This window comes from Ranitomeya imitator, chromosome 2 (assembly GCF_032444005.1).
Source record: "Ranitomeya imitator isolate aRanImi1 chromosome 2, aRanImi1.pri, whole genome shotgun sequence".
In the NCBI taxonomy this organism is placed as follows: domain Eukaryota; kingdom Metazoa; phylum Chordata; class Amphibia; order Anura; family Dendrobatidae; genus Ranitomeya; species Ranitomeya imitator.
Genome location: NC_091283.1, coordinates 217340213 through 217364660, shown reverse-complemented (window position 1 = coordinate 217364660; position 24448 = coordinate 217340213). Strand labels below are relative to the sequence as shown.

The 24448-nt window shown below is 45.5% G+C and overlaps 2 protein-coding genes across 2 annotated transcripts in view; both read right to left on the bottom strand.

Moving 5' to 3' along the window:
• Window positions 1-2736: 2736 nt before the first annotated feature.
• Window positions 2737-7891, bottom strand: LOC138662706 (uncharacterized). Its single transcript, XM_069748586.1, has 2 exons — window positions 3777-7891; window positions 2737-3666 (listed from the first exon to the last, which is right to left on the bottom strand). The coding sequence occupies exon 1, from the start codon at window positions 5388-5390 to the stop codon at window positions 4218-4220; it is 1173 nt and encodes a 390-aa protein (XP_069604687.1). The 5' UTR covers window positions 5391-7891; the 3' UTR covers window positions 2737-3666; window positions 3777-4217.
• Window positions 7892-8508: 617 nt separating this feature from the next.
• CENPI (centromere protein I) overlaps window positions 8509-24448 on the bottom strand; it is a 75946-nt gene continuing 60006 nt past the window's right edge. The window contains exons 15-21 of the mRNA XM_069748601.1: window positions 23558-23643; window positions 21194-21326; window positions 19549-19673; window positions 19040-19079; window positions 18709-18942; window positions 11641-11682; window positions 8509-9160 (exon numbers count right to left, since the gene is read on the bottom strand). Of these exons, the coding sequence (XP_069604702.1) occupies window positions 9032-9160; window positions 11641-11682; window positions 18709-18942; window positions 19040-19079; window positions 19549-19673; window positions 21194-21326; window positions 23558-23643 (789 nt within the window). The 3' untranslated portion in view covers window positions 8509-9031. The remainder of the gene's footprint in view (window positions 9161-11640; window positions 11683-18708; window positions 18943-19039; window positions 19080-19548; window positions 19674-21193; window positions 21327-23557; window positions 23644-24448) is intronic.

Here is a 24448-nt window from a genome sequence, read left to right as displayed (position 1 = left end):
TTCCATGGTGCTTTACATGGGAAGGGGTTACATACAAGTTACAGATATCACTTACAGTAAACAAACTAACAATGACAGACTGATACAGAGGGGCAAGGACCCTGCCCTTGCGGGCTTACATTCTACAGGATGGTGGGGAAGGAGACAGTAGGTTGAGGGTTGCAGGAGCTCCGGTGTTGGTGAGGCGGTAGCTCCGGTAGTGTTGAGGAGGCAGCGGGGTCAGTGCAGGCTGTAGGCTTTCCTGAAGAGAAGGGTTTTCAGGTTCCGTCTGAAGGATCCGAATGTGGTTGATAGTCGGACGTGTTGGGGCAAAGAATTCCAGAGGATGGGGGATATTCGGGAGAAGTCTTGGAGGTGATTGGATGAGGAGCGAATAAGTGTGGAGGAGAGAAGGAGGTCTTGGGAGGACGGGAGATCACGTGAGGGAAGATATCGGGAGATTAGTTCAGAGATATATGGAGGAGACAGCAGGTTATGGATGGCTTTGTAGATCAGTATTAGTAATTTGAACTGGATACGCTGAGGGAATGGGAGCCAGTGAAGAGTTTTGCAGAGGGGGGAAGCAGAGGAGTAGCGAGGAGAGAGATGAATTAGTCGGGCAGCAGAGTTAAGAATGGACTGGAGAGGTGCAAGGGTGTTAGCAGGGAGGCCGCAGAAAAGGATGTTGCAGTAGTCAAGGCGGGAGATGATGAGGGCGTGCACAAGCATTTTAGTAGATTGACGGTTGAGGAAAGGATGGATTCTGGAGATATTTTTGAGCTGGAGGCAACAGGAGGTGGAAAGAGATTGGATGTGCAGTTTGAAAGACAGGGCAGAGTCGAAGGTTACTCCGAGGCAGCGTACTTCCGGTACGGGGGAAAGCATGATGTCATTGATTGCGATAGATAGGTCAGGTAAGGAAGATCTATGGGATGGAGGAAAGATGATGAGTTCAGATTTGTCCACATTGAGTTTGAGGAAGCGAGAGAAGAAGGAGGATATGGCTGATAGGCACTCTGGGAGTCTGGACAGCAGAGTGGTGACGTCTGGGCCAGAGAGGTAGATCTGAGTGTCATCAGCAAAGAGGTGGTACTGGAATCCATGGGACTTTATGAGTTGCCCCAAGCCAAGTGTATAGATGGAGAAGAGTAAGGGGCCTAGAACAGAGCCTTGGAGGACTCCAATAGAGAGAGGGTGGGATGAGGAGGTAGTGTGGGAGTGGGAGACGCTGAATGTACGGTTGGAAAGGTACCAGGAGATCCAGGATAGGGCGAGGTCTTTGATGCCAAAGGAAGAGAGGATCTGTAGTAAGAGGCAGTGGTCAACCGTGTCGAAAGCAGAGGACAGGTCTAGAAGGAGGAGTACAGAGTATTGTCCATTAGCTTTCGCGGTAAGTAGGTCGTTAGTGATTTTGGTCAGGGCTGTCTCAGTTGAGTGATGGGGGCGGAAACCAGATTGTAGATTGTCAAAGAGCAAGTTAGATGAGAGGTGGGAGGAAAGTTCAGAGTGGACGTGCTGCTCCAGGAGTTTGGAAGCGAATGGGAGCAGTGATATTGGGCAACAGCTGGACGTAGCAGTTGGATCAAGGGTTGGCTTTTTAAGGATAGGCGTGATTGTGGCATGTTTGAAAGCAGAAGGGAAGGTGCCAGAAGATAGTGGTAGGTTGAAGAGGTGGGTTAGGGATGGGATAAGTGTGGTGGTGAGGTTGGGGAGGAGGTGGGATGGGGTCGAGCGCACAGGTGGTGAGGTGCGATTTGGAGAGGAGACAATTAAGCCCCCCTTCAGTGATGTTGGATAGGGAGGTTATGGGGTTTGGGCATTGGTCTGGTATACAAAGGGGTTGTGGTGGTTGAACAATGAAGACTTGCCTTGTCTGGTCGATCTTATTTTTAAAGTGTGTGGCAAAGTCCTCAGCAGAGATGAGGGAGGTTGGAGGGGGCAGTGGGGGGCGGAGGAGGGAGTTAAAGGTTTTGAATAACTGTTTGGGGTTGTAGGATAGGGAAGATACGAGGGTTGTGAAGTAGACCTGTTTAGCAGAGGTGAGAGCAGATTTAACCCTAGAACGCATGACGTTAAAAATATACATATTAACGTATTGGGGGCCTTTTTGGCCCCCATGCACATAATGTATAAAAACACACTTAAATAACTTTCACAAGTTTATTTCAAAATTGCTCAATAAAATATGAATAGTGGACAAAATTTTAATTATAATTTTTCACAGAAAACACCAAAAAATCTTTTTTTCCCAAATTTAACACAAAGACATGAAAACACACAAAAACGCATAGAAATCTATAGCAAACCAGCTGCAGCTACATTTTTATTCTAACTTTATTTTCTATTATATTAAGGTACCTTCACACTGAACGATATCGCTAGCGATCCGTGACATTGCAGCGTCCTGGCTAGCGATATCGTTGGTCGGCACAGAAAGTCCAGAACTTTATTTCGTCGCTGGACCTCCTGCAGACATCGCTGAATCGGCGTGTGTGACGCCGATTCAGCGATGTCTTCACTGGTAACCAGGGTAAACATCGGGTTACTAAGCGCAGGGCCGCGCTTAGTAACCCGATGTTTACCCTAGTTACCAGTGTAAATGTAAAAAAAAAAAAACACTACATACTTACATTCCGGCGTCTGTCCTCTCCGGTGCTCTGCTTCTCTGCACTGTGTAAGCGCAGCGGCCGGAAAGCACAGCGGTGACGTCACCGCTGTGCTCTGCTTTCCGGCCGGCACTTAGTGCAGAGAAGCAGAGCACCGGAGAGGACAGACAGTGGAAGGTAAGTATGTAGTGTTTGGGTTTTTTTACGTTGTTTACCCTGGTTACCAGGGGACTTCGGCATCGTTGGTCGTTGGAGAGCTGTCTGACAGCTCTCCAGCGACGCTGCAGAATCGGGATCGTTGTCTAGATCGCTGCAGCGTCGCTTAATGTGACGGTACCTTAAGTCTTCCAAACAATTCTGACATGTTATTTTTTCAGAAGTTTTGTGCAATTTTTGATAAATATGTTCCAGATATAACTGATAGGGGCTAATTTGTCTGTTTCAAACCTCACTGCACGAGTTTGCTTATAATCAAAGCGAATGATTCTTCTAATTTCCTCATATCTGCCCACTGACATTGTCGCCTTATAGTGTGGATCAGAAAGTGGGTCCAGAAATAATTCTCGTATTGGGACATCATACGATTTTTTACTCCCTGCCAGCAGTAAAAGTCCAATATATGTATAAAGTTCCTCTTTTGAGATATTTTTCCAGGACTTATTTTTTGCAGAAGCGATACGTCTTCATTCTAGGTTTGAACATAATAGGACCTCTTCTGCAATATTGTCAGAAAAATAAGTACAGAATACATCTTTAGGGGTAAAGTAACTGGGACTTCCCACAGCTCCTTGAGCCTGTCTCACAATATTGTGTGTTGGAGTACGTCCGATTAATGTAGGATTACTGTCCCAAAAAACATTCGTTTTGGATGTTCTGCTTATCACTTCTTGAGGATCCACTAGATTCACTTCTTCATCATCAAAAGAATCACTGGATGAGGATGTTTGATTAGCTGGTGGCAGATATTCTTCATCAGACAAAGATAGTTCACTTTCATCATCGCTTTGAAACATAATCGCTTCAATCTCTTGGTCAGACACTTGGAGGAAAAGTGTGCCATTGCTGACTAGATGTTGGCAAACTAAAAGAAAAAACAATGAACAGAATCAGGGTTGTCCACTCTTTGCTTGTGTGTGACACACTGTAAGTGTAATGTCCCCCCTTCTTCCTCTCACCCTCAGCAGCTCTTACCTTTTATACTTTTAGGTGGTGTACAATTCTCTGGATTTTTGTGGCTCACAAGCTCTAGCCTTTGCAAGCTTTTTAGAAACAGAAACTGAAAATGAATCAGATTTCCTCTCAACAGCTTATCTTATCACAGGTCATTCAGCAATTAGCTCACAGTGTATACTGTCCTCAGTACTCTTTACACAGCTCATTACTGTGTTCCGAAGGACCTGAGGTGATGTCCTGGCCTTATCACTCCCTCCAAAAATCACATGACATCCTCACACGTTATTATCCACACCCTGGCCCCTCCACCAGCATTACTGAGTACAAATAAAGTAACTTGAGACACAAACAATACTGAGAACATGATAAAAATAGCGGGGGCCTAAAAGGCCCCCAATTCGTACAGATGTAGTTTTCACCAAACAAGCATTGTTACACCATAATGCCTATGAAAAATATTTATATGAACAACTGGATATTATCAACAACGACATACTTGAGGAATACCTGGAGTTTCAAAATTCTAACTAAAGTAATTTTGCAGATAATAGCAAAAATGTAAGCATGGGGGCCTAAAAGGCCCCCAATATGCGTTCTAGGGTTAAAAGCAAGTGTTGTCTGTTTGAATGCAATGAAGTCGTCTTGCAGGTGTGTTTTCTTCCAACGAAGCTCCGCAACCCTGGACACTTGCCGGAGCTTTTTAGTGGTGTTATTGTGCCAAGGTTGTCTATTGATACGTCGCACTCTGCCATGTACGAGAGGGGCAACTGTGTCAATAGCTGATGCAAGAGTGGCACTGTCTGTGTCGTGGAGTGAGGATATGGTAGCTAGTCTTCGGATAGAGGCAGAGAGTGTGTGGGTGTCTAGGTGTGCAAGGTTTCTGCGGGGGTGCGCATTTTGCTGGACATGGATGACTGGTGGGGAGGACAGAGATGAGAAGGTGAGCAGATGGTGGTCGGATAGAGGGAGAGGGGAGGTGGTGAAGTTAGATAGAGAGCAGAGACGGGTGAATACCAGGTCTAATGTATGTCCGTCTATGTGGGTGGCTGCGGAGGACCACTGAGTAAGTCCAAAGGATGAGGTAAGGGACAGAAGTTTGGAGGCTGTTAACTGAAGAGTATCGATGGGGATGTTGAAGTCACCCATGATGATGGTGGGAATGTCAGCAGAGAGAAAGTGAAGAAGCCAGGTGGAGAATTGGTCAATAAAGGCAGTGGCCGGGCCAGGGGGTCGGTATATGATGGCCACTTGGAGGTTAGTGGGAGAGTAGATGCGGACAGAATGGACTTCAAAAGAGGGGAGGATAAGGGAGGGTAGAGGTGGGATTGGGTTAAAGGTGCAGTTAGGAGAAAGGAGAAGACCCACTCCTCCACCATGTTTGTTGCCGGGTCGAGGGGTGTGGGTGAAGTGGAGGCCTCTATACCACAGCGCAGCAGGGGAGGCGGTGTCAGAGGGTGTTAGCCATGTTTCTGTGAGGCCAAGGAAGGCAAGATTGCGAGAGAGAAAAAGGTCGTGAATCACGTGAAGCTTATTGCAGATTGAGCGGGCATTCCAGAGTGCTCCAGAGAGAGGGAGCAGGGAGGTGGGCGTCAGGGGTATGGGTTTTATGTTGGAAAGATTGCGGTAGTTCATATTAGATAGGGAGCAATAGGAGGGAGTAGCAGTGGGAGGTATGAGCTGTGGGTGTCCCGGGTTGGTAGATATGTCTAAAGCAGTGAGGAGAAGCAGAGAAATAGAGAGCAGGTGGGAGAAAGAGTGGCCGACTTATGTTTTCTTAGGACAGATTTGAGGCTGAAGAGCAGGTCAGCAGAGGAGGACAGGTGGGGAGGTAAGATGGAAGGGGAGATGTTAATTAGGTTAGTGAGTGCTGGAGTTTGTGATAGCGAAGGAGAGAGAGGAATAGTGGAGCAAACACTGTAAGGGCATAGGTAAACATGGTGAAGGAGTAAAGGTACCGTCACACATAACGAAATAGTTAACGATATCGTTGCAACGTCACGCTTTTGGTGACGTAGCAACGATCCCGCTAACAATCTCGTTATGTGTGACAGCGACCAACAATCAGGCCCCTGCTGGGAGATCGTTGGGGAATGATCAGGACCATTTTTTGGTCGCTGATCACCCGCTGTCATCGCTGGATCGGCGTGTGTGACGCCAATCCAGCGATGTGTTCACTTGTAACCAGGGTAAATATCGGGTTACTAAGCGCAGGGCCGCTCACAGAATGCGAGTATGTAGTGGTTTGTTTTTTTTTACTTTTACAATGGTAACCAGGGTAAATATCGGGTTACTAAGCGCGGCCCTGCACTTAGTAACCCGATGTTTACCCTGGTTACCCGGGTGCTGCAGGGGGACTTCGGCATCGTTGAAGACAGTTTTAACGATGCCGAAGTCGTTCCCCTGATTGTTGGTCGCTGGAGAGAGCTGTCTGTGTGACAGCTCCCCAGTGACCACACAACGACTTACCAACAATCACGGCCAGGTCGTATCGCTGGTCGTGATTGTTGGAAAGTTGTTCAGTGTGAAGGTACCTTAAGATGGGTTAATAGAAAAGCTGGATCCAGGTAATAAGAAGTGCTTACTCAGCAGACATACCCAAAAGAGACGGCGACATAGTGTGGAGTCCTGACTTCTGCCGTGACTAACTGCCGTTGAAATAACTGCGGCGTCTCTATGCTTAGCTGCGCAATGCTTTGCAGCAGATATGCGCGTGCCTAACCCCACACGCGTGCACCCCTTAAGAAACTACTAAACTTATAGGGCAGAGTAAAGGATCAGGTGAGAGGGATTGTGGGTCCTTATTTGGAATAAAATTAGCAATTGGCCAACACCCCAGGGGAGGTTACATGATCAAAGGCACTGATCAATTGTCACGGATCCCTTCTCCGTGGTGTCACTTATTCGTCACGTGCCTGCTCTCACACATGACTTGGGGTTGTGCCTGCAAGGGTTAATCTATCTCCCCACTTCTCTCAGTCCAGCATTCAACCTCTGTCCTATGCTGTAATGGGAGCATAAATCACACACCGACCCAGGCCACACACCCGCTCATACACGCTGCCACCACTCATCGAATACACGGGCGATGAGTCCCAGAAATAACTAATAAAAATATGTTTATCACTCATAAGGCTCGCACACCTCTAGGCTATGGATTCTTTAGAACATTCAAGGTTCAACTTATTAAAGTTTATACTTTAGTAGCAAAAGGTTCAATGCTTACAATAAGAAAAAGGTATAGAAATATGATAATAAAAAGACATACAACTTATGCAAACAATTTCAAAATAAACAGGAGAAAACTTACAGAAATCATCTAACTTGTAGTCTGCTTTCTGCTCCCTGAGGGGGGGTGAATGGAGTTGGAACACATCAGCTTCCCAGGCTGCCCTCATCATGTGAACACAATTCTCTGTCTGCAGCCTAAATTTATAACTTTGGTCTGAGGTCAGGTTCCTAGACTGGCCCCTCAGGCCAATATCATAATTGCTGCCTGTTTGATTGGGCCACGGCCGCGCTACTAATTAATATATATTATTTTCCTCTGGATACACTTGTGAGATGGTTCCCAGGAATAGCTAACCCTCAAGCAATTAACATCTCCCCTCCAAGCACTAGGATGTGTCAAGTGTTCCTTTGTTCTTGGCTCTAGCTAGGCCTCCTGGTGAGATCTGGAGACAGAGGTCTTAAGGTACCTTCACACTGAACGATATCACTAGCGATCCGTGATGTTGCAGCGTCCTGGCTAGCGATATCGTTCAGTTTGACAGGCAGCAGCGATCAGGATTCTGCTGTGCTGTCGTTGGTCGGTGCAGAAAGTCCAGAACTTTATTTCGTCGCTGGACTCCCTGCAGACATCGCTGAATCAGCGTGTGTGACGCCGATTCAGCGATGTCTTCACTGGTAACCAGGGCGCGCAGGGCCGCGCTTAGTAACCCGATGTTTACCCTGGTTACCAGCGTAAAAGTAAAAAAAAAAAAAACACTACATACTTACCTTCCGCTGTCTGTCCCCCGCTGTGCCTCTCTGCACTGTGAGCACCGGCCAGCCGGAAAGCAGAGCACAGCGGTGATGTCACCACTCTGCTTTCCGGCCGCTGTGCTCACAGTCAGTGCAGGAAGCAGAACGCCAGGGGACAGACAGCGGAAGGGAAGTATGTACTGTTTGTTTTTTTTTACTTTTACGCTGGTAACCAGGGTAAACATCGGGTTACTAAGCGCAGCCCTGCGCTAAGTAACCTGATGTTTACCCTGGTTACCGGCATCGTTGTTGCTGGAGAGCTGTCTGTGTGACAGCTCTCCAGCGACCAAACAGCGACGCTGCAGCGATCCGGATCGTTGTCTGGATCGCTGCAGCGTCGCTTAGTGTGAAGGTACCTTTACTCGTCCCAATGAAGTACCTATTAACACCTAGGTGCGACTTGCCTTCAGGACAGATGCTACATTATCACTAGTCACACATAAAACCCTAGACAGATGTCCTTACACACATATAAAGATATATATAAAATATATACACATATTTCACCACACCTCCCTCCTTATGAACGTGTATGGGGGTTGACTTACAGGACAGCTCCCGAGCACGTATCTGGTTCTGTCCCATCCTGGCGAGACAGGCCATCGGCATTGCCATGATCAACTCCTTTCTTGTGCTGAATTGTGAAATCATATTGCTGAAGTATCAAGATAAGCGACGGCAAAACCATCACACCCTTCCAATTTATTTACAACTTAAGTCTAAACACATATACATAAAAAACAACATAGTAATCTTTAATGGAAAAAATAAACAGTAAAGAACAGCAATTATTCTGCTGTAATAAATACAGGAATAGGTCAAACCTGAACTGAACATGGGAGGCATAAACGTGCTCCTATAACACTGCGAGCATTGGAGAACAGAAGATATTGGTACATCTGTAACGCTTCTTAAGCTCAGGTGACGCTGCTCAAGTCACCTGACCGCTGCAGTCAGTCTGTGTCAGTGCAGCATCCAGGTGGGAAGCTGTACCTATAAGTGAGCATCTGTTATTTTTTTACAGACTCGAGCCCCATTTAAAGGAAGCCTAAAGCGATGCAAATACGCCAACATACAAAAACTCCCGAAGAAAAAGCTGTGCCGCGATCAGAATAATTCTCGAGTGTTTTTGGAACACCTTGTTCTTCGGGTAGTTTAAAATCAGCAACAAAATGATTGATTGTCACTGAGCTCAGATATATGGAAACATTGGTCCGTATACTGCGGTGTGTGAACACGAGGCGATCGCCCCACTAGGACTGAAGTGAGCGCTGTTCTGTCTTCTTGGAGTGCACACGTTTCACACTTCTCTCGATGAAAAGCTTAAAATCGGTCAGTCCGTAATTGGAGACATATTCAATGAAAATGTCCCAATACTTGCCCTGCAGAATAGGGAAACATGCAAAGAGTCAAGAAACAGAAATGCAAAACAAAACATGGCTCCAATGTGCCGACCCAATACTCAACAGATTGTGTTTCTAAATGGCCGCTGGACAGTAATTAGATCAATGAAAGTTTGCTTTATGCAGCTCTGCACAAGTCGTTTTCTCATAAATAAAAATAATAACTTCATGTAATAACATTTCCAATATATACAGTGCCTTGCGAAAGTATTTGGCTCCCTGGAACTTTTCAACCTTTTCCCACATTTCATGCTTCAAACATAAAGATACCAAATGTAAATTTTTGGTGAAGAATCAACAACAAGTGGAACACAATTGTGAAGTTGAACGAAATTTATTGGTTATTTTAAATTTTTGTGGAAATTCAAAAACTGAAAAGTGGGGTGTGCAATATTATTCGGCCCCTTTACTTTCAGTGCAGCAAACTCATTCCAGAAGTTCATTGTGGATCTCTGAATGATCCAATGTTGTCCTAAATGTCTAATGATGATAAATATAATCCACCTCTGTGTAATCAAGTCTCCGTATAAATGCACCTGCTCTGTGATAGTCTCAGGGTTCTGTTTGAAGCACAGAGAGCATCATGAAGACCAAGGAACACAACAGGCAGGTCCGTGATACTGTTGTGGAGACGTTTAAAGCCGGATTTGGATACAAAATGATTTCCAATACTTTAAACATCCCAAGCAGCACTGTGCAAGCGATCATATTGAAATGGAAGGAGTATCCTACCACTGCAAATCTACCAAGACCCGGCCGTCCCTCTAAACTTTCATCTCAAACAAGGAGAAGACTGATCACAGATGCAGCCAAGAGGCCCATGATCACTCTGGATGAACTCCAGAGATCTACAGCTGAGGTGGGACAGTCTGTCCATAGGACAACAATCAGTCATACACTGCACAAATCTGGCCTTTATGGAAGAGTGGCAAGAAGAAAGCCATTTCTCAAAGATATCCATAAAAATTGTCGTTTAAAGTTTGCAACAAGCCACCTGGGAGACACACCAAACATGCGGAAGAAGGTGCTCTGGTCAGATGAAACCAAAATCGGACTTTTTGGCAGCAATGCCAAACGATATGTTTGGCGTAAAGGCAACACAGCTCATCACCCTGAACACACCATCCCCACTGTCAAACATGGTGGTGGCAGCATCATGGTTTGGGCCTGTTTTTCTTCCGCAGGGACAGGGAAGATGGTTAAAATTGATGGGAAGATGGATGGAGCCAAATACAGGACCATTCTTGAAGAAAGCCTGTTGGAGTCTGCAAAAGACCCAAGGACTGGGACGGAGATTTGTCTTCCAACAAGACAATGATCCCAAACATAAAGCAAAATCTACAATGGAATGGTTCACAAATAAACGTATCCAGGTGTTAGAATGGCCAAGTCAGAGTCCAGACCTCAATCCAATTGAGAATCTGTGGAAAGAGCTGAAAACTGCTGTTCATAAACGATCTCCATCAATCCTCACTGAGCTTGAGCTGTTTGCCAAGGAAGATTGGGCAAGAATTTCAGTCTCTCGATGTACAAAACTGATAGAGACATACCCCAAGCAACTTGCAGCTGTAATCACAGCAAAAGGTGGCGCAACAAAGTATTAAGTTAAAGACGACGAATAATATTGCACGCCCCACTTTTCAGTTTTTCAATTTCCACAAAAATGTAAAATAACCAATAAATTTAATTCAACTTCACAATTGTGTTCCACATGTAATTGATTCTTCACCAAAAATTTGCATTTGGTATCTTTATGTCTGAAGCATGATATGTGGGAAAAGGTGGAAAAGTTCCAGGGAGCCGAAAACTTTCTCAAGGCACTGTATAAAAGAGGAGAAACGAGTTATCTATTTTATACCCATTACAAAATGGAGTCGCAGGTCGGACGCCCAACTTCCTCTCCATTCAGTCTTTATAGGGCAGCTGGAAAAAGTCAAGCACGGCGCTGGGCAGCCCCATAGGGAATGAATGGAGGACAGGTTGAGCATACGCACTGATGAGTAAAATGCTGTGTTCTGCCGACTGATGTGGATCCTAGCGGTTGGACACACAGAAATCAATGCATTTTAGGGACGTGTCTCCCCAATCTTCAGGTACAGAGCCCTAGTGATCATTGGTTTTCTACACCTGAAGAAGGGGACGTACTACCTCAAAAAGTGTTGGGTGCTGTATACCTTTATGTAATAAAAGGAATATACACTGTGGCCTTTGGATCCTCTACGTTAGGGGATCAATGGCCTTATTTTTTTTCTACCTATTGTGCTTTACGATCGCTTCCAGGCAGGCGTTTGGAGGAAGCGGGTCTGGTAGCTGCCCGCGAGTGTGTGGCATCAGGGGGCTCCGAGCACCACCTCGCTATGTGAGCATGCATATACAGCGTATTTGTGAGTATTGCGCCATGTGCACGATGGAGAAACTGATGGAAGACAAACATATAGGATATATAGCGAAAAGGTTACCTTCAAGAGATGGAGGTCAAACATTTGCTCTTCTGACAGTCTCTAAGAGGAAATGATATATAAATGTTATCATGCGGATTTTTAAGCCTATGGTATAAATAAAATACCAAGAAATGAAAAAATAAAAGTCCTTTGTACACGCCATAATGCTATATATTAGAATCATTCAATATACCAACATACAAATAGAAAGGTTTTCTAGTTTCATACTGCGTAAGGACTTTGATATATACAGTGGACATAAGTCTACACACCCGTTAAAATGTCAGGTTTTTGTCATTTTAAAAAAAATAATAATTTCAGAATTTTTTCCACCTTTAATGTCACCTTTGTGAAACCAACTGTAATTATTTTGAGAGGGAGGGGGGATAAAAATAACAAAACTAAAGTCATGTGGATGCACGAGTGTGAACACCGTCTTATAATCGGGGATGAGGTTGTGTTTAGAACCGGCCAATGACATTTACACTCATGTGCCATCATTGGTCTCGGAGGTTCACAGGAGACCGACAGAAACATTAAAGGAGCTGCAGGAATTTCTGGCAAGTCCTCCTTGTGTCTTGCATGTGACAACAATCTCCCGTATTCTTCACATATCTAGTCTACACTGGTATCACTATATTAACACAAAGGCGGAGGTGAGCAGCTAACTGTTAATGGGCTGCAGAGAGAATATAAGGAATTAACTTCTCTCCTGGAATGTCAGACAGCGGAGGCTAACCTCCATGGAAACCAGCTGTACGCTATGATAGATAAAAGCAAGAGAATGACAATGGATAGAAAATACGTACGCTACTCACCTGGTAGCAGTGTTTTTTCAGGAGCCATGACAGCACAACGAGAGAGGGGATCCGCCCTTCAGGGACAGGAAACCTACAGACATAAAAAGGGCGGCACCTCTCTCCTACGTCAGTTGTTTCCAGAGCATGAGAGGACCACCTTGGTTAGTAACACAGATGCAGTATACACATAAATATTTTTTATTTATGCAAGTGAACATAAACTTTAACTCAAGATTAACAGGTTGTTGAATTATTCAAAACATAGGGTAGGGAATCTAAGGGTGCTGTCATGGCTCCTGAAAAAACACTGCTACCAGGTGAGTAGCGTACGTATTTATTCAGTCGCCATGACAGCACAACGAGAGACTTTCAGAGACGAAAGATTTTAGGGGGGGATAATAGCCTCTAGCACTCTTCTCCCAAACGTAAGGTCTGAGGAACTACCCAGATCTAATCTGTAATGTCTAAGAAAGGTAGAAGGGGAAGACCATGTGGCCGCCTTACATATGTCTTCGATTGACACTTCTGACCTCTCCGCCCAGGAAGATGCCATGGCTCGCGTGGAGTGTGCCTTTATACCATCTGGAACTTCGTTGCCACCTGCGGTATAAGCGAGAGAGATTGCCTCCCTAATCCATCTGGCTAGAGTGTTTTTAGATACTCTAAGACCTTTTCTTACCCCTTGATAGGCTACAAATAAAGAGTTATCTTTTTTCCAGGAATTTGAAACTATAATATATCTAAGGAGGCATCTCCTCACATCTAAGCAATGGAATTTACGTTCTTTATCGTTAGTAGGATTGGAGCAAAAGGAGGGAAGGACTACCTCCTGAACCCTGTGAAATTTAGACGCAACTTTAGGCAGATATAGGGGATCGGGTTTCAATATGACCCTATCCTCCCTAACTTGCATGTATGGTGGATGTCTGGAGAGTGCCTGCAGATCACTAACCCTCCTAGCAGATGTGAGAGCAACTAGCAGGGCTGTTTTGATTGACAGGATCTTCTCAGGAATAGTATCAATGGGCTCGAATGGGGCTTGCGTCAGGGCTGAGAGTACCAAATTCAGGTCCCATGGGACTAACCTTTGCTTAATAATTGGTCTAGACCTGGTGACTGCTTTAAAGAATCTAGCAATCCAGTGATTACTGGCTAAATTAAGATTATATAACGCTCCCAGTGCTGACACCTGAACTCTAAGAGTACTTGTGGCCAAGCCCATTTCCAGGCCTTTTTGTAAAAATTCAAGAACCTGGTTAATACATGGTTCTTGGTCAATTTGAGCCCCTGAAAAAGATAAAAATTTTCTCCATACTCTCACATAAATGCCCGTTGTGGATGGTTTTCTACTTTTAAGGAGAGTATTAACCAGATTCTGAGAGAATCCTTTCCCCCTCAGTAAGGACCTCTCAAGTTCCATGCCGCTAGGTGTAAGTTGGCTACTTGAGGATGGAGGATTGGTCCCTGGGAGAGCAGATCTGGTAGCTCTGGAAGAACCCATGGTTGGCAGACAGACATTTTTCTCAGCCAAGGAAACCAAGCTCTCTTGGGCCAAAATGGAGCTACCAAGATTACCCGGGCCTTGTCCTCCCGAATCTTCCTCAGGACTAGGGGAATCAGATTTAGAGGGGGAAAAGCATACGCGAGCCTGAAGTGCCAAGATATCAGCAGAGCGTCCACAGCGTATGGGTTGTCTTTTGGATTTAGGGAGCAGAATAGATGTAATTTTTTGTTCCCTCTGTTGGCAAAAAGGTCTATCTCCGGACAACCCCATAACTGGATGATCTGACTGAAAATGGCTGGATTTAACGACCACTCCCCCTGTCTGAGCATGTTGCGGCTTAGATAGTCGGCTTTGGTGTTGATACTTCCTTTTATATGAAGTGCCGTCAGGGAGAGAAGATGTACTTCGGCCATCTGAAAGATATGATTTGCGACCTCCATCAATGTACTGGATCGCGTGCCACCTTGATGATTAATGTAGGCCACAGTTACCCGATTGTCTGACAAAAGCCTGACGTGTCGACCCTGTAGGGGTACAAGGAATCTATTTAAGGCATGTTTTACTGCCAATAGTTCTTTCATGTTGGAGGAAGAGTCCTGTTCAGACAGAGACCATAGTCCCTGAACCCAATCCTCCCCTAAGTGAGCCCCCCACCCTTTGGGGCTAGCGTCCGTAGTCAGCACCCTAGATATGTGATTTATCCAAGGGACCCCCCTGTGTAAATTCGAAGTGTGAGTCCACCAATCAAGTGAATGTACAGTCTCCGCAGAAAGTGTGAATTTACTGTCGAGGTGAGCATTTAGGCGACAGGAATTGTGTAACACGTCCCACTGTAAAGCCCTCGTGTGGAACTGTGCCCAGAGAACTGCCGGGATGCAGGACGTAAGAGAGCCCAAGATTGACATCGCACACCTGACTGATATTAAGGGATTATTTATTGCCCTGGTGACCAAATGCTTAATCTTAGCAACTTTTGTGTCCGGCAGGCGACATTCCTGCTGACTAGAGTCAATAATATATCCTAGGAATTCTTGTATTTTAAGGGGCTGAAGCCGTGATTTTTTGATATTGATCATCCAGCCCAATTTGTGTAACGCATCCATAACTTTCTGTAGTTGGTCTGAGCAATGCGACTCAGAATGACCCACAATTAGCAAATCATCCAGGTACGGGACTATTAATATATCCTGTTCATGCAAGTGTGCCATAACCTCCACCATGATTTTTGTGAACACCCTGGGTGCAACTGCGACTCCGAACGGAAGTGCCTGATATTGGAAGTGTTCTACTGTGCCAGCTAGTGAGACCGCCACCCTAAGAAATCTCTGATGATCAATGTGAATTGGTACATGATAATAGGCGTCTTTGAGATCTAAGACAACCATAAAACAGTGGTGAAAGAGTAGCTTTATTGCCGTCTTGACCGACTCCATTTTGAAGGAGGGTATGAACAGAAAATTATTCAGGCCTTTTAAATTAATAATGGTGCGATAAGAACCATCAGGTTTTTTGACCAGGAACAGAGGGGAATAAAACCCCCTACCTTCTTCGCCTGCAGGGACTCTGACCAGAACATTCTTCTGTTGGAGTTCCCGGACCTCAGACTCTAGTGCCAACTGCTCTGTAGAGGAGGAACGAACAGGTGTTAACATAAATTTGTCCCGAGGAGTATGGTGGAAGTCTAAGGTTAGGCCTTTCTCCACAATGCCTAGAATCCATGGGTTGTTTGTAATCTGTACCCAGGCTGGGTAGAAGGCCAAAAGCCTACCCCCCACCTGGTCCGCCAGTCATTGTGGTTTCTTAACTTCTCGTGAAGGGTTAAACATAAAACCTCTACCCCTTCTCCTGCTGTTGTCATATCTAGTAGATTCTCTGTTGGAGTCTCTATACGGCCTTCTGCGGTTGGACCATCCTCTATTATAGTCCCGTCTGTAGAAGGGTCTTCCAAGGAAGGGAAAGCGTTTTTTACTATCCCCTGCTTTTTCCAATAGCTGGTCTAGGACCGGTCCGAACAAGTGAGCCCCTTCACAAGGAATGCTACATAATTTTGTTCTAGCCTGTAAGTCCCCTGGCCAGCATTTTATCCATAGTGCTCTCCTGGCTGCATTGGATAATGCCGAGGACCTGGCGGCTAACCTGACCGAATCTGCTGAAGCATCTGAGAGGAAGGCTGCGGCATCCTGGATTGTGGACATAGAGGACAATATCTCCGACCTAGGGACTTTATCTCTGAGTTGATCTTCGAGGTGACCTAACCAAACCATCAAGGATCGAGCGGTACAAGTGGCTGCAATGGCTGGCCTCAGAGACCCCGCTGAAGTCTCCCAAGCCCCTTTAAGGAAAATGTCGGCTTTCCTATCTAATGGGTCTTTCAAATTTCCCAAGTCGTCGAAGGGGAGAGACGACTTTTTGCATGCCTTAGCGACTGCTGCATCCAACTTCGGGACTTTATCCCATGAGGACGAAGCCGTTTCTTCAAAGGGATACCGTCTTTTAAAGGCTGGCGGAAGCGACCCCTTCCTTTCCGGTTTCTTCCATTCTTTTGAGATTAGCGATTTGATCTTGTCAATCACTGGAAAGGCTCTCCGGGATTTCCGCTCAATACCCCTGAACATAACATCCTGAATGGAACATTCCGATTGGGTATCTTCTATCCCCATTGTGTTGTTTACTGCTTTGACCAGATGGTTAACCCTTTCTAGGGACAAACAGGCTCGAGCAGACTCCTGATCCTCAGAGGAGGAAGTGGACGGAAGAGACCCTGAGCTCAGCTCACCCGAATCCGAATCTACCTCAGATAAAGGGGATGACCTTTTAGCTTCTGTCCCCCGGGATCGGGATCTCTCTGCACCTTTAATTTCCTGTCTCACCATCTCTCTTATTGTAGAGGTTAGATCAGGCGCCTCCTCCTCCAGTAAACGTTGAATACACATTTTACATAACTTCCTCAAATGTCCATCTGGAAGTGGCTCTGCACATTCGGCACACTGCCTATGTTTGGCTTTGGACAAACTTTTCCTCCCCTGATAGAGGAAAAAGACAAGGGGAACACAACCATCACTAAGTGGACTTTCACGAAGCTCACTTACCCCGTCCAGTAATGAGTGGTACCGTAGATGGGGGATCCTTCGAAGCCGGCAAATCTTTACGGGCTGAGGATTTTGGAACAGAGATCCGTGCCTCCTTAGCTCCACCAGCGCGGCTACTGCCACTAGACCGACGCTGGGAGCTTCTACGAGGCTTATCTGGCTGCTGCTGCGGCTCCTGCTGCTGCTGCGGGCTGATAGTTCCTTCTGGCGACTCCATTATGGAATGGGTGAGGAACTCTGATCAACTCAGCTTGCCGCATTAAATACCCCCAAGGTACCGCCCCCGGATGGGGGCCAGCAGGGAATCCCAGGTGGTCAATAATCGTCCGCCGCTGTGCTGCGCTACCCTTCCCTAAAGCCCCGACCGTTCCCGCAGCTGGGCGCCGCCATTAGCCGGAGATGACGCTACTGCGCATGCCCAGCCGCGTCATCCGGCCGCGCCGCTCGCCGCGTCATCCGGACCCGCCCCCTTCAGGACGCGGCGGCGGCGCCAAGCCGACACGCGGACCAGGACGCCAGCAGACCCCTCTCCGGACCAATGCCGCGTCCCCGCTCGGACCAGCGTGACTCCCGGGACCCCAAGTAGCCAAGCACCTCTTCATAGGTACCTCTGCGCTGCGGACACCCGAGAAGCTAGCCTTAAGTCAGAGGCTGCTTCCTCCTGCTGACACCTACACCGCGCAGTGCCCCTGCCGTGTGGTGCTTCCTGCCTCCTGGACGGGCCGAGGTAGGGGACCCCCGCTACCTGTACCGGGCCGCCAGGAGTGGGGAATTTTCTTATTTCGACCCTCTTGTCAGGGCCTGTCTGCAAGAGGTTCCGCTGTCAGGGACAGGAAACCAAACTGACGTAGGAGAGAGGTGCCGCCCTTTTTATGTCTGTAGGTTTCCTGTCCCTGAAGGGCGGATCCCCTCTCTCGTTGTGCTGTCATGGCGACTGAATAAAAGCAAATCAATTGACAACCTGCTTATTTTCATGCTATCTAACCAAGGCAAATTAATATCTTAGGAATACCATTTTAAACAGCAGAAGTCTGTGTTTTCACCATTCAAGACAGTTACAGTACTGTGCATGAATCGCAATTTCACAGTTCACCAATCATCTTGACACATGTGTTAGTTTGGGCATAGGCATCTGATGACTTGTCTACACAACAGATCATCAATATCAGATCGATGGAGGTTGGGTCAGCCGGCGCCCTCACAAATCAGCTGATTTTTGCTCTGGTGGAAGCCAGAATTAAACATTTCGCAGGTAGCTGCTGAGCACAGCTCTATTCTAAGTGTAGCGGCCACTGCAGCACAGTGTCTATTCTAAAGAACAAGAGCTGTGCTTCAGTACCCGGCAGTGACTGCTACATTCTGAATGGAACTGTGCCCAGCCGCCGGAGCAAAACTCAGCTGATTGGTGGAGGGGCCAGGAATCTGATCCCCCACCGATCAGCTATCAATGACCTACCCTGTAGATAAGTCATCATATACCTATGCCCTTTAAAGAGGAAGTGCCACCGATCTAACAACGTAATGTGTACAATCATGAAGCAGATCAGGATGGACTTCATTTGCCGATCCTGTCCCAGAATCCCAGCTCTTTCCTATGGTAAGAACCAGGTCCATCACTGGTAACTACACACGCTCATGTTAGCTGTGTGTGACAAATGTAGGAAGTAAAAACCGTGCTAATGTGTTCCCTTACTTCTCTGAGAAAGGCCACAGAGTAGCCCAGTAACGCAGGGTGGTGGATGATATTGAAAGCCCTCTTATACATGGGCACGTTGGCCTGTACAAACAGCTCTGGCGCCATCTTGATACCCTGCGGATGGGTGTCTTGGTTAAAAGCTTGTGATGTCCACAGACACCCGACCATAGCAGTCAGGTACTGGTTGTACACTTGGTACGGCTGGTGGCTGATATTCACTAGCATGTGACTCTATAAAAGGCAAAAGTGGAGATAAAAAATGTAAGTATGATTGTCCAAAAGTCACACTTGCAAATCCAACACGTTACTTTTATTATACCCTTCTTACTTGTTCGTTCTTTTTTGCCATCATGAGGTTATCCCTGAACCTGTAAAATTATGTCCACAAAAAAAAAAGAAAAAAATTATTCAAGGGAATTAGTCATCAGATTTTGCCACCTAATTTGAGATCAGCATGATGTAGGGACAAAGACCCTGATTCCACCCATGTGTCACTTACTGGGCTGCTTGCTGCAGTTTTTTATAAAATAACGGTTTATCAGCAGGAGATTATCAGTAGATCTTCTCCATGTAGTCCAACCACGCCCCTGCTTATGCACAGCCAATCACTGATGACGGCGGGGTTATATAGAGCTCAGCATTCAGAGAACTGCTACACCTGCAGCAGAGAAAGCAGTTTTTAATCAAGATTACAGCAAGCGGCCCAGTAAGTGACACATGGCTGGAATCAGGGACTCTGCCCCTACACCATGCTGCTCTCAAATGGGAGTAGCAAAAACTTGCTTTCAGACTCCCTTTAATGGACCAAATGCAGGATCTTGACTCTGAATACCATACCTACGCATGATGAAGCAGAGCTGGTCAAGGTTGACAGAGTCTGTACAGAGAAGAGCCGCATAAAAGACTGCAGGAGGCGGGAGTACAATCAAGGGCAGATTAAACCGTATATATATATTACTGACCTGTAAAATAAAAAAGGGAAATATTACACATTCATCAGATTTGTGAGAAGGTTGCAAATGTGAGCCGAGCCTTACTGCGATCTTTTGGAGGCAGAAAGAACAAATCAACAGCAGGTGAAGAATTGGTTTCATTTATTTTGTTACGCTGTTCCTCGGTGATTAGATGGTGTGATTACAGCGATACGAGATTTACTATATCATGCTTTTATGTTTGGCTGTTGTCACACACTAAAAGACTCTTTTATTGAAAAAATGCATCACCATATTTTGAGAGCTATCATTTTTCCATATTTCGGCCCACAGAGTCATGTGTGGACTTGTTTTTTGCGGGACGATTCGATGTTTTTAATACCATTTTCGGGCACATGACATTTTTTGATCACTTTCTATTCCAATTTTTGGTAGGCAAAAATGAACAAAACAGCAATTGTTTTTTTTTTTTTTTTTTTGCTCTTTTTTTACGCTGTTCCGCGTGTAGTAAAATTGATAAGGCAGCTTTATTCTTCGGGTCAGTATGATTACAGCAATACCACATTTATATTTTTTTGTGTTTTGGCGCTTTTACACAATAAAAACTTTTTTATAGAAAAAAAAATAATTAATTTTGGATCGCTTTATTCTGTAAAAAAAAAAAAAAACTTTTTTATTTATTTTTCACTGATGGGGCCTGGATGGCGGCTTGTTTTTGCGGGACAAGATACCGTTTTCAGCGGTACCATTTTTAATTACAATTGTTCTTTTTGATCGCGTTTGATTTCAATTTTGTTCGGCGGTATGATGATAAAAAAAAAAACAAGGCAAAAAACAATGCTTTATTTACGGTGTTCACGGAAAGGGTTAACTAGTGGGACAGTTTTATAGGTCGGGTCGTTCCTGATGCGGCGATACCAAATAAGTGAACTTCTTTTGTTTATTTTTATATAAATGTATTTATTGGATTAATATTTTTTCGAATTGTTTTGTTCTTTATATTTTTTTTTTTATATACCATATATATTTTTTACATTTTTTTTTTTTACTTTGTCCCAGGATGGGACATCAACTCTCCACTGAAAGGTCGCTGATCTCATACTCTGCAGTGCTTCTGCATTGCATGGCATTAGATCAGTGTCTCGCAGGAGGGGATGAGGTTCTGCTCTGAGCAGGAGCTTACAGTCTACACAGATCTGCAGGTAATCTGCAGTAAAATCAGCAACACAGGTGTCTGCCTGCAGATTCTCTAGAGGGGAAAATCGGCAAAACAATTCTGAGTCTTTTTACAGCAGAAATCGACATGCCGCAAGTTCTCAAAGTTCTGCATCATGTGGATGAGATCAACACAAACCTCACCCACTTGATTTCCGCTGGAGACTTTCTGTCGGGATTTGCAGCGTTTCCATACATACTACATGGAATTAAACCCCCGGCGTCTTCCCTTACCTGGGAATGAAGGTTTGTCATCTGCCGAGGAGTCTGATAGGTCTCTAGTATAAAAGTTCACATAACATTCAGCGTGACACATAACACAGGAGACGCCTTACCAACACATAGAAGTCCAGGATTATGTGCAGGAGAAGAGGACTATCATGTGAAAGGATCCCCGAGGCACACAAGCCGCCCGCAAACTGGATCAAAGCGTCACCGGATGCCATCAGGATGGAGATGGTGTCACTCCTATTCCAAAACAAGGGCATACATTGCTGAGGTTTTAAGGATCACACAGTTACCGTATATACTTGAGTATAAGCCGACCCGAGTATAAGCTGACCCCCCTAATTTTGCCACAAAAACTGGGAAAACTTAATGACTCGAGTATAAGCCTAGGGTGGGAAATGCAGCAACTACCGGTAAATGTCAAAAGTAAAAATAGATACCAATAAAAGTAAAATTAATTGACTGTTACAGAACCCCCAGCACCAAGAATATGTTATGCTATATATAATGTAGAATAGGTTCCATGTGAAATGCATCAGTCCACAGGCTGCATCCCTGGGCAGAGAGGACAAGAAATCCCCCTTTTGTCCTCTCCCACCTTTGTAATTCCCCCAGTAAATACCAGCAGGCTCCGGCCCCCTGCGGCTATTGTAATGTATGTCTGGCCTGTTTTTTCTATTGGCCTGCCCTGTGTCTCTGTGTTATATATTCTGTGTGCTGTAAATAAAGTGTGTTCTTTTAGACTGGAAATACCTGGAGTAGCAGTCAGCTTTTATATGCTCCCATGTAATCAAGAAATTCTAGCCAGTGTCCTTCATTCAGAATCCAGCAAAAGCAGAATGGACCTCCTGAAACACGGGGGGTGCTGAAAGAGGTACTACAGCACAGTAGACCCCGTTACAGAGACATCAGTAGGTTAAGTGTTTTTGAATATCCATATTGAATCAGGAGCCCCATATAATGCTCCATACAGTTCAGGATGGCCCCATAAGATGCTCCATTTTAAAATACGCCCCAAATAATCCTGCATAAAGGGTAATAATGGCCCCATAAGATGCTCCATAGACACATTTGCCCAAAATAGTGCTGCACAAACGTTATGGCCCCACAAGATGCTCTATACAGACACTTGCCCCTTATAATGCTGCACAAATGTTATGGCCCCATATAGTGCTGCATAAACGTTATGGCCCCATACAGACACTTGCCCCATATAATGCTGCACAAACGTTATGGCCCCATAAGATACTACATACAGTCACTTGCCCCTTATAGTGCTGCACAAACTTTGATTATGGCCCCATAAGATGCTCCATACAGTCACTTGCCCCTTATAGTGCTGCACAAACTTTGATTATGGCCCCATAAGATACTCCATACAGTCACTTGCCCCTTATAGTGCTACACAAACGTTATGGCCCCTTATAGTGCTGCACAAACATTGATTATGGCCCCATAGATGCTCCATACAGACACTTGCCCCATATAGTGCTGCACAAACATTATGGCCCCATAGATGCTCCATACAGACATTTGCCCCATTTGCTGTTGCTGCGATAACAAAAAAATAAATTACATTCTCACCTCTCCTCGCTCTGGCCCCCGGCACTTTCAATATTCACCTGCTCCTCGTTCCGGCGCCGCTCCATCTTCAGCGTCTTCAGCACTGATGTTCAGGTGCAGAGGGCGCGCACTAACCACGTCACTGCGCCCTCTGACCTGAGCATCACTGCAGAAGACGCTGAAGAAGGAGCGGCGGCTGGAACGAGGAGCAGGTGAATATCGCGCAGCGCTCCCCTCCCCATTATACTCACCTGCTCCTGGCGCTGTGCAGTCCCTACTTCCCCGGCGCCGCAGCTTCTTCCTGTACTGAGCGGTCACCATTACCACTCATTACAGTAATGAATATGTGGCTCCACCCCTATGGGAGGTGGAGCCGCATATTCACTACTGTAATGAGCGGTGCCATGTGACCGCTCACTACAGGAAGAAGGGGCCGGGGAAGCAGGGACCGCGCCAGGAGCAGGAGAGTATTATTACACAGCCCCTGCTCCCCCGCCGACCCCTGGGTATGACTCGAGTATAAGCCGAGAGGGGGACTTTCAGCCTCCAAAAAATGGGCTGAAAATCTCGGCTCATACTCGAGTATATACGGTACTTAACCAAAATATCGATCTTTGAATTCTAAAGTTTATTTCCTACACAACTAAGGAAAAAAAAGGGAATACTTTATACTTTACAACTTATATTCTAAATAAACTCTTCTTATAAAGCCATAGATTTAGGAAATTCCTATGTCATACTGAGGGTTAAAAAAATAAAAGAAGAACACGACACTGTGTTGTGTAAAAAATCCGATTTGCTATAAAATCACCAAAAATGCAGAAAACAAAAACCCACAAATGTTATCCATTTTATCACTAAAATTCCAACAGATAAAAAGTGGTAATGGAAAGTGGGCTCTCTCTTACCTCTCTGCACTTTCGCGGTCGGGGTTGATAGAATTTTTCACCAACCAGTTTTGTAAAAGTTGTTTTAGTGTCTTCAATACACCAAGCTAGAGGAGAGAATATAATTAGTAGCTACCAAAGAAGCATCATGGTAAGGGAGGTTCTCAAGAACTTATCACGCATCTTTACACATGGAAATCTCACAGCAGTTAATAAGAGTTAACTATTTTATCCTCACTAAGCATGGGTTGTCCCAGCCTCTTACGATCCCCGAACTCCGTTGCTCGGACCCCCACTTGTAGACCATGCATACATAGTGTTAGAGCACGCCGAAAATATTCTATTAGCATTTGAGCATGCTCAGATAACACCTTATCGAAGCACGCTCATAGGCATGTGATTGGCTGCATCCAATTACCGGCAACAGATATAGCCGGCACACAGCAAGTGATTTGCTGTCACGGTCACAGACCGGCTCTGAGTCCTGACTGGCGACCCAAGCAGTGTGTGAAAAGAGCGGCGTTGGATCGTTAGGTGAGTATTTAAAGGGTTAATCTAACACCTCTTAATGGTTTACATTGTAATGTGGTTGTAGAAACAAGCAGCTGTACAATTTACTTGTTTGTTTGTTTTTTAAATCTCTCAAGCTGCCTCTGCTTGCAACAGCGCACAGCATCTAATATGTGCCAATAGTGCCATCATGCCCCTGGTGCAAGCGGACTCTGCTTGCAACAGCGCACAGCACCTAATATGTGCCAGTAGTGCCATCATGCCCCTGGTGCAAGCTGACTCTGCTTGCAACAGCGCACAGCACCTAATATGTGCCAGCAGTGCCATCATGCACCTGGTGCATCCCCCAGGAATAATGAAACATGAGAATTTAGTTTAGAATCATTGGGGTATTGGTTAACC

Excerpts from the sequence above, each read along its gene's own strand:
- LOC138662706 (XM_069748586.1), bottom strand. The coding sequence starts at position 5,390 with ATGAACTACCGCAATCTTTCCAACATAAAACCCATACCCCTGACGCCC.